General features: G+C 36.7%; 2 protein-coding genes and 1 long non-coding RNA gene across 6 annotated transcripts in view; 1 reads left to right on the top strand and 2 right to left on the bottom strand.

Annotated features, from left to right (window-relative positions):
• The window catches only part of LOC145492535 (uncharacterized), a 25,525-nt gene that overhangs the window by 1,592 nt on the left and 13,933 nt on the right, over positions 1 to 10,000 (bottom strand). The window contains exon 2 of the long non-coding RNA XR_014050005.1: positions 1 to 925. This exon is cut by the window's left edge and continues 1,592 nt beyond it. This is a non-coding gene — a long non-coding RNA (uncharacterized LOC145492535). The remainder of the gene's footprint in view (positions 926 to 10,000) is intronic.
• Positions 932 to 8,508, bottom strand: LOC145492448 (uncharacterized). 3 transcript variants are annotated; one of them, XM_081471897.1, is made up of 5 exons: positions 7,240 to 8,508; positions 6,083 to 6,159; positions 5,190 to 5,287; positions 3,934 to 4,076; positions 932 to 3,590 (listed from the first exon to the last, which is right to left on the bottom strand). In XM_081471897.1, the coding sequence occupies exons 1-5, from the start codon at positions 7,243 to 7,245 to the stop codon at positions 3,222 to 3,224; spliced, it is 693 nt and encodes a 230-aa protein (XP_081328023.1). In that variant the 5' UTR covers positions 7,246 to 8,508; the 3' UTR covers positions 932 to 3,221. The 3 variants fall into 3 exon arrangements, with proteins under 3 accessions (XP_081328023.1, XP_081328024.1, XP_081328022.1); XM_081471898.1 differs by having other exon boundaries at positions 6,083 to 6,144; XM_081471896.1 differs by having other exon boundaries at positions 6,083 to 8,508.
• Positions 9,323 to 10,000, top strand: part of LOC145492420 (uncharacterized) — a 5,324-nt gene continuing 4,646 nt past the window's right edge. The window contains exons 1-2 of one of the 2 annotated variants that reach the window (XM_081471870.1): positions 9,323 to 9,385; positions 9,452 to 9,607. In XM_081471870.1, coding sequence (XP_081327996.1) covers positions 9,361 to 9,385; positions 9,452 to 9,607 — 181 coding nt within the window. In that variant the 5' untranslated portion in view covers positions 9,323 to 9,360. Of the gene's footprint in view, positions 9,608 to 10,000 lie in introns of both variants that reach the window. The other variant, XM_081471869.1, reaches the window with a different exon arrangement.

Raw genomic sequence — 10,000 nt, 5'->3', positions numbered from 1 at the left:
TTTACATGCCTGTTTACTCTTTTTTTCATTTATATAGCAAAATACTATAAATGAAAGCCGAGCGAGCCAAAGTTTCCAACGACTTTGTAACGACCTTTTTGCTGCAAAACTTCACCTGAATTTGTTTGGCTTTGTGAACTGAGATACCTCTCGGTTCCTAAGCTTTTTGCATCTCAACTGACAGCGGCATCAGTCACAGTGGATTGAAGACGAGAAAACAGACCTTTTGCAACAGTTGGTCAGAGCAACAATTTTCAGGCCAATGCCATGTAAGTTTGAGATTTAATGACGATTTGAATATTGCAAAAATAAGAAGGTTTCGTATGGAAGCCAGGAAACTTTGCCCTCGAGAAACCTCTTCCGCTATGAATCACCACAAAAGAAAGATACTGGTAAATAAGAGATAAAAAGAGGGGTAAAATTATAGGCTCTTAAACCGAAAGGCAGAGATTTTATTGTGGTTTGAAAACTTGCAAACCCGGAAAACCACGAAGTGTGACTGGAGGGAAAAACGCCTTCTTTCGATACAAAGCGTTCCAATTTCTAACGTCCATGAAAATTCCCCCTTAAAGCATATACACATGCAAATTTGTATTCTACATATTACCAGTGAATAAATCAATGTGTTCTTGAAAAGCACGTCACGTGACCAGCTGTTGCAAAAGGCCCATTAATGATATCACAGTCTATCGACAAAAACACAAGGGAGTAGAAGGGTAACAAGTAAAGCAAATTATATTAATAGACTAATGTGACGTGTAGTTTATCCATTTTAGAGAAAAACACTAAGGTATAAAAGTTGATAACGAAATCATTGCAGATTTTCTCCTTGAGAAGTAATGATACTTTCGCTCGTTTACAGGACCAAGTCCTCGACGTTTGCATATAACTGCCTGTCGTCGAACATTTTCATGTTACCCAGCCGCTACAGAGGAAAAAATAGAAAAATAGTTAAATAAAAATAGTTATTAGTTCATCAGTTTCATGATTATATTACTACGCAAATAGAGGAAACCAGCTATAGCATAGTTGAGCCATTATTCAGCAGCTGACCCAGGCTGTGGGTATTGTCCAATAAACTGCGCATGGCGTATTATGTGGATTTTGGGGATAACTCCTTTACAATCAAAAGGGATACCCGCCCATTAATCTGAGACCAAAGTCTAAAGGTATTTTTGACTTTAGTGTAAAGTCGACTATGAATTTCTTACACAGTTTCCCGAACATATATTGTTATATTACCAGACGCTTCAGAACATTGTCGTCTACTTATTTTACCACGCTATAAGATAGAACCTGTAAAAATTGCCATGCGGCTGCACTCCAGCCTTAAGTCACCTTAAACACTTTGGCCACTATTTCTGGGCCAAAATGTTACACGTTCGGATGAACTTCACATCAACCACAGGCCGACAGAACCTGAAATGTTTTAACTCTTTGGGAAGGACCATGCTGACGTTTACGTCAGGAGGTAAATGTTAAAGTTCTAACTTCTCACTGGGCGAAAAATTAGATTTGATTCGAGATGAATGTTGTGTAAATATGATTCAAATATGACATTTGTCATGTTTGTCCATATTTAATTGAGAGACAAATATGCTATTTATCCTCAAGATAAATAGGATAATGATGCATTTGCTCCAATGACAAATGAACAAAGGTGGTGTAAATCCAAGACAAATATCACATTTGTTCCGTTTAAATACAGACAAACGTGTTTAAAGATGACATTTGATGTTGGCAAATGTGGATCTTATGTCATCTTCAAACTAGGGGAATATGTTTGGGTTTGTCTGAAATTTTTTCCCCAAAATTCTGCAATTTCTTGATTCTGCATGTGGCTCAGCTTTCAGTAAGGTATTTAACTTATCAAAATTATTTTTTATTCATATTACTAATTGTATATGCATGATGAGTAACAGATTTGAAAGGCAAGTCAAAGAGAAATTCCACTCATGAATGTACAAGGTTGAGAAATGTTTTATTAAAATTCCTGCATTTCTTTTTTACAATACTTTAAAAATGTTGCTTCAAAATATTGTTTACTTAACATTTTGAGTTCCTAAAAGTGTTGTAAACTATAATAAATTAAAATTTCAGCTTAACTTTAACTCTATCTAACTAGTTTAAAAATGTGGAAAACATGAATTCAGTAAAGGAAAGTGGTTTTATATGCCACTTGAAGCCACAAAAGTTAACCAGAACTCTAATGATGAAACCTTACTCGATTTAACACACATTTCAACTAATTTTCTTTCAGTAACCAAGTCTTTCCTTTCTCGTTTTCAACACAAATTAAGAAGTTGGTTGATTAGCAAAACTAATCTTAAGTCAAATTCACACCTGGAAAATATTATACTTTTATAAAGACTGTAACTTGCTTAACTCAAATAGATTTTGGCCATGGGCAAGAGGGAGATCAAGCTACCATGCACTGTAGCTGATGCTTGCTTTCACATGTTAAGCAAGCTTCAGTAGATGCCAAATAGTAATGCTATCATTTGAAAAACATAACTATGATAATCATAATTACAGCTCAGACTGGATATACATATAGAGGATATTACATGGCCCTGCAGAGATATGAAATTTCTCTTTGAGTGTTGCAAAAAAATCTCACTTGTTTGCTGCGCTCACTTGTGAAATATTTTTCAACACAAGAAGAGAAATTTCGTAGCTCCAAGCAGCCGTGTAATGTTAGATATTTACTATTATAAACACCAATGAAATACTAAACCATTTCACTCTTGCTGCATGTGAAAGGCACGATTCATCATGCAACCATAGCAATGGTGATCTCTTCACTTGAGAAGACAGCATGTTTTCATGTGTGAGATACTATGTTTTCATGCAAAAGCTTATCTGGTATGTCACCTTGACACTTAAATGAAGTTACTTATTTTTTTAAAAAAAATTTTTCGGCTGTTTCTATAATAGGAAACATTCTGTTACCGAATGAATAAAATAATATCAATCATATCTATATCAAAATTCAAGGAAGAATTTTGACTCTGAAATCTGTTACAGGCTAGGGGTTTCATTAAGAACCAGGCAACAGGCAAATTGACTGGCTGTGAGGATGGTTTTGCTGGCTGGTTTGACCACTTGGCGAAAAGTTTGTATTATAAAAAAGTTCAGTTCAAATAGTTTTGCCTGCCTGTGAAAACCCAAAAAAATTAATGAAACCCTTCGTCTGTTATCAATCATTCGACACCCACAATTCAGAAACCTCTCAAGTCTACACTTAAGGCCCAAGCTAGCGCAGACTTTGGATGGCAATGGAGGCTGTTGGCTAGAAAACCTCCTTCCTCCCGCTTGACCATCATCCTCTTTCCCTGCTCACTTCTTGTTCTGTTTGCTTTTCTGTCCAGACTTTTCAGTTCCCTTGTCAATTCATCGGAGCACCATTCAAACCTTTTCACAATCAATTTTGTCATTCTACCTTGTCCCTCATGATCTTCATCTGAATTTGATTCATAAACACTCTCTTCAGGTGACATGTAGTCAATGGAGAGTACTTCCTCCAGTTTCCTTTTCTTCTCTTCTGTGTACACTGACTGCCTCAGTGCTCCTCGACGAGACTTGAGTTTCTGCAAGAAATACATGAAATATACAAATTAATAAGTAACAAAAGCGGCTACAACGATGGTTTTGGGCAATGTGCAGATCCAGAAAATACCCATGCTCTCCCCACAGAAGGGATTGGAATTTCCTGGCAGGTGGGGGGCTCTATGAGACCAAAAAATTTAAAGAAATGTATGAAGCTTAACTGGAATTCCCGAGGGGTGGGGAGGTGTTAGAAAAAATAACTTCCATGGGGGAGGAATGGATATTTTCTGGAACTACACAATAAGGCAAAAAAACATCTAAGTAAGCAATGCAATTTTATGCTTAATATTTCTGCTCTTGATAAGTACTCCATTTTTCACTTACATTGTGGCACCGTTGGTTCCTTCTTGCAGTTACGACACTTTCCTCTTGTTTATTAGCCACTTGGGGCAGCTCTTCCTTCCTGACACGGGTTAAAACTCTTTTAGACTTGGCTTTGAGGGTCTTGTAGTAAGTTTTTATGGCACCTGTGAAAGAGGTAATTAAAAATATATAGTTTAATCAAAGTAATATGGAAGTATAAAGGTCCTAACAGTTAAGTCTGCGAACAAGCCAAGTGGCCCGTTAGGCCGGAGCTTATTCTGTTTTCTGTAGTCATTGATTGCATTGATCAGTGACAGACACACAAAAAAACTACATTCTGTTTCATCTTTCACATTAATATTGATGGCCCATACATTGTAAAAGACGATGGGCTAATCTTGAATTCCAATGAATTCAGTTTCTTTCCCTCTTTTGTCCTTCATGTGCGATTCCTCTTTCCTATAATTATTGTCGCAAACCATTCACATAATCATTTACTTTATAATGGGAAAGTCATCTATAATGAAGAAAAATGCCAGAAAATTGTAGGATACATGTATACATGTGCAGAATAAGAATATAAATGAATTCAGTCCGTAATATTGATGAGTAACTAATAGCTAATCAATGTGTAATCAAAAGTATCAATGAATCATCAATAACATTGATGAGTCATCAATGTCATCGATAAGAATATTGATAGGCCACAAAATTTTTGATCATCAATTACTCATTGATCATCACCAATAATCAATGAATAATCAGTTGATTACTCATTGATAACCCACTGTTTCAGCCAGAAAATTTTACTTGAGGGACAAAGCGGCCCCTGAAGATCTTTTTAGGGGCCAATTTTTTAGGAAAGGGGCCAATAAATTGAAAGCTACAGAATGAAAAAATGCACCAGGGTACCAAGGAAGATAAAGCAGTTTATTAGGATCTATGATAAAATTTATAGTAAGTGCTTTTTGAAGTGCTCTGGTGGAAACACTTTAACCCATCAGTGAGTACATGTAATTGATGTCATTGACCATTGATTAGTCACACCTAGTTATAGATAGAAATACAGTGGAATCTGGATTTCTCAAACCCTTGACTTCTCAACCTCCTGATTTCTTGCACTAACAGTTGTTTCCCTCTGCTCATTCAACAAATTTTAATTTTATCCCTCATATCTCAAACTCTTAATTTCTTGAACCAATTTTTGTTTCCCTTAAAGGTTTTAGCAATCCAGATTCCACTGTACATGTAGATGTAGCCATATCATTTACACTTACGTTCTAATAGAACAGGATCAGCCTCTTTGAAAGCTGATGTTGCCTGGACACCTCTCTCAATTGCTCGGGTGACCTCAAGATTAGTGCCATCATTAAAACTGAAAAGTAAAAAGAATACCTGTACATGTACTGTATGTGCTTTTCCATACTTAGCTTGATAATGGTTTGATGGATTACTTATGTCTTTGGCCTTCTTGTTCTATCAATCAGACTTCTTTGCAGGTCTAAGTTGTCATTATATCATACAAGTACAGTAATTGCACAAAAAGGCAATAACCTTAAAGGGGCACTACAGTATGTACAGTATGGGACATGATCATCAGATGATTTTGGAAATCAAAAAGCTAAACAAAATAGTTGTAAAATCTCTTAAAACTAAATTTATGCACTTTGAGTTTCCTTGAACTATTTGTTTGAATCTTCCTCTTGGTGTTGTAGGGGCATTGATATGTGAGTGAATGAACTTCATTGTCAGTTTCAACACCATTTTGACATGAAAGCAGCAAAGTTACAATAATAATTATCATATACAGTATAGTGTATAGTGCCCCCTTCAGCAATGTTATCTGAAAGTTACAATCAGACCCTCCTTCTCAGATATCTATCCCTATGTGGTGACAGTTGATGAAGCCACTGACATCAACTACATGTATCACCTCAAAGAAAATTTGAGGTCATAATCTACATGTAGTTGTTTTTCATAAAAGGTAATAATTATTCTGAGGTATCACCAGTGACCACCAGAAATATAAGGCCACAAAAAGAGTTGCACTATGTGGATGTCAGCACGATCAGGAAACTGCAGGGTACATGTATGGAGAATGTGAAATCTTCAATGTGCACAATGGATCAATTATAACTACTCACAGGTTATCCCTTGTATAATTTCTTACCTGTGATCTTGTTCAAAAGTCCACTCTGTTGGCGGGTCTTTCTCTTTCAACTTTGCCACAACCTTATGGACACATGCCTGCATTAAATACATGCCAAATACAACATGCAAAGTTAAGCACTGTAGAATTGCAAGAAAAAAAGGAGCCCTAAAGTAAAACACTTTTTTGATTTCAACTTCTAATTTTTTTAAAGTAAATAAGATTCTTCCTTCACGCTGGCGTCTTTGGTCTTTTGTTCAACAGGACACAACACAGCTTTTGCCGGGGATCTGGATTTTGTCCATAATAGTGAGCGTCTGTAATAGTACGGTGTCCGCAAGGCTTAAGTTGACTGTAAATTGAAACAGATAGCTTGTTGATCGCAGGTGTCAGCTTTGCTATTTTAGTAAGCGGCAAAATTTGAATGTTCCGTGAACTGACTGCGGAGTGGATGAAGAGAATTAATAATTTTTGCTCTTCCAAAGGCATCTTCCAAAGGGTTAATATAATGTTGTTTTGACTGTATTTTTATTTTTACCATATTTTATTCTAAATGAATGTCTTCGTTGTTTTAACGAAAAAAAAAAAAAAAAAAAAAAAAACGCTTTTTCTACACGACTCCTACTGTTGTGTGACCGTTATTCTGGCCTTCCACCATTACACAGAAAAGCCGATAAAGTGCTCCAAAGGCAGCATGTTCTTGCCTTTTATAGGCTCACTCTGTGTTTAATAAGGGTTGAGAGTGGTTTCACGACATTTATTCCCCTTGTATGGCAAAACTAACACATATAATTCAATATGACTGAAATAAACAATACATCATCATCATCATCATCATCATCATCATCATCATCATCATCATCATCATCATAATAATAATAATAAATACTTAATTTATACTGCAAAAAATAGATCAGCTGAATTTAAATATAAAAACAGCTGGTATAAACCTATGCGCAGTTGATAAAATATTCCAAATTAGTGTTAGCAATAAAAAATAATAAAAAATAAAAAGGAAGCAGTGACTTCAAATCAACTTTGGCTACCTGTTTCATGTGTCACCCACTACAATCGCTACCATCCGCATTCCCACCCCCCTTCAACCAACCCGGCAACTTCCCGCCCATGGTGATGACACGTGTGCGTATGAAATCAGCAACAAAAACCTTAATACTCACCACCATATCTCTTGGGAGGTTTTCACTTCTCCGTTGTGTCACAACTGTGTTGGATGACCCTTGCAAGTTGTCAATTTTTTCTGTGAGAGCAGCAAGTTTTCTTTGAAGAGCATCAAACTGCCTCTCGTGGTCACAACCTCCTCTAGCATTGACAACAGATAGTGGCGTGTTGACTGGAGTTGATCGGCCGCTTGGTGAGCTGGAAGATGGTGTTCTGCAGAGCAGAATTGCAGGTGAGCGATTGGAATTACTGGAGGCGACACGTGGGAAAGTCGGCGAAGTTTCTTCAGGTCCAGATTCATTGTCAGTAGTTACATCACGACGGCTACAGTTTTCGGAGCGAGATCGAGATCTCTCGAGAGAAATCCGTAGGCGGTCTTGCTCTCGTGGAACAATTGGAGTTGTTCTCGAAGTTGTCTAAGTACACCTTTTGCTGTTCATTTACAGAAAACAAACATTCATTTGTGTCCAAATTTCTTTCATTATGGTCATTTAACTCTCATTAACACCAATATGACCTTCATTTGTGCGTAAGGAACGTTCAAGAAAAACATTTACATATGCATTAACATTCAAAATCATCAAAAGAAAAACAATACCTTCATTTGACATTTATTGACTGTAAATGTATTTTCATTTTGGTCGAAAAAAAATTCGTTGTCACGAAACGACAATCATTTACACTTTACGACATTCAGTTTTCAACAAAAGACTTTCAATAACACAATTTACATGAGAACTAACATTCAATGGCATTATTATGCAACCATATCCATGAAGGTAACAATCTTAAATGCGGTGAGACATACATTACCGTGTTTTCACCTAACGTTAAGAGAAAACAATCGCTCATTAGCGTAATTCTTTTGAACAGAGATATCTCGCCCAATTTTCCTCGAAAATTTGATTATAGAACAAGGGACCATATGTACTTTTTTTCAAATCATAATTTCACAATCCTCCCCTTGCAGATATAAATTCGGCCACTTACGAAACTTTTTGCGTACAACTCAGAGGGCGCACTACAGTATCCGTGTGACATACATGTACATGTAGTGACAGTTCGATTTGTCCAGAAATGCCACGAAGAAATAGAATCGCACTTGAACACCGCGAAAGGATAGTCAGGGCTTTTGAATATGTCAACGAAGACTATTTACTATTTACTAGTGAGGCAATTGAAGGATAAATCGTTCAGCGAATTTGATATTCTATCTTTCAAAAATAAATGTTATTATGGCTGTAATGTTTGTCTCGCCGCATTAAAGATTGTTACATGTACCTTCATGGATATGGTTGCATAACAATGCCATTGAATGTTAGTTCTCATGCAAATTGTGTTATTGAAAGTCTTTTGTTGAAAACTGAATGTCGTAAAGTGTAAATGATTGTCGTTTCGTGACAACGAATTTTTTTTCGACCAAAATGAAAATACATTTACAGTCAATGAATGTCAAATGAAGGTATTGTTTTTCTTTTGATGATTTTGAATGTTAATGCATATGTAAATGTTTTTCTTGAACGTTCCTTACGCGCAAATGAAGGTCATATTGGTGTTAATGAGAGTTTAATGATCATAATGAAAGAAACTTGGACACAAATGAATGTTTATTTTCTGTAAATGAACAGCAAAAGGTGTAATGAAGTGCAAAATTTAACAACCAATCTAACATGTACCGCGGCTGTTTAAATTTTAAGCTTACAATAGCAAGTGTTATTTGAAACTCACCGTTTGACGTTGATTCAAGGGCCTTGAGAGAGGTGATTCGGACGGAGAAGTTCTCGAATTCTCCGATCTACCGCTAGCAAACATAATGCAAAACAGCCAACAGTAAATACGTGACCGACTGATTTAAAGATCAACAACGCAAGGGACGCAATCCTCCACGCAAGACAAAGACTAGCGAAGTGAAAGTGACGCTCGAACTCCCGCCGGTTATGCTAAGCAACCTAAATGGTCGTTCTTGATTGGAGGAAAAGCGTCACGTGAGTACAGTCAGACAAATTAGCATATTTAGTTTGCTCTGACTCGCTGATTTACAAACATCAAGTAGATCGTCTTTATTTCTGGAGTGTCGTAAGATTATCGCCCTTTCTTTTAGTTCAGTATCTTTCCTGGAAATGGGAAGAAAGAGGTATTACTGCAGTCACTGTGATGACTTTGTTAGTCGAGGTACGCGATCGAGACATCCCAAACAAATCGCGGAGAGAGAGGAATCTGCCTCAGAAGCTGAAAGTGACAGTATTAGCGACCTCGAGACGAATTCTGAAGTTCACAGCTTGGAAATCCGCGATAGTTTTGAGGATCATGAAGAATGCTTCAGAGCAGATTTAGCCAGTGGTGACTGTGGTTATAGTGCTTCTGAAGGTGAGACCTATAAATTACGCCTATAAATTAAGCTAAAGCTTTCACGTTCAGGGGCTCGAAAGGGTTTCTCACAGCTCATATTACACGGAAAGAGTCGAAGATCATAAATTTCTGACTCAGTAATAATGTGGGCGCATTATATTGTGGACAACCATGTGATGCTGTTGTCTAACTCTGCTTAAAGGCTATTTATGGCGTCATTTTGTTGCCATAGTAACTGTAAGCCTCCACCTAAATGACCCTAATTCAAATCATCAACAAAACAGATTCTATACTTTCTCTGTAAATTCAACACAATTTCATCCGAGGGAATTCAAGGTATAGCCAAATAGACAAGCCTTTGTCTGGTTCAAAACACTTCACAAGATTAATTTTTCTATAGCCTTCATTTTT

The sequence above is a fragment of the Orbicella franksi genome, chromosome 7, assembly GCF_964199315.1.
Source record: "Orbicella franksi chromosome 7, jaOrbFran1.1, whole genome shotgun sequence".
NCBI lineage: Eukaryota > Metazoa > Cnidaria > Anthozoa > Scleractinia > Merulinidae > Orbicella > Orbicella franksi.
This window is presented reverse-complemented; position numbering and strand designations above follow the sequence as displayed.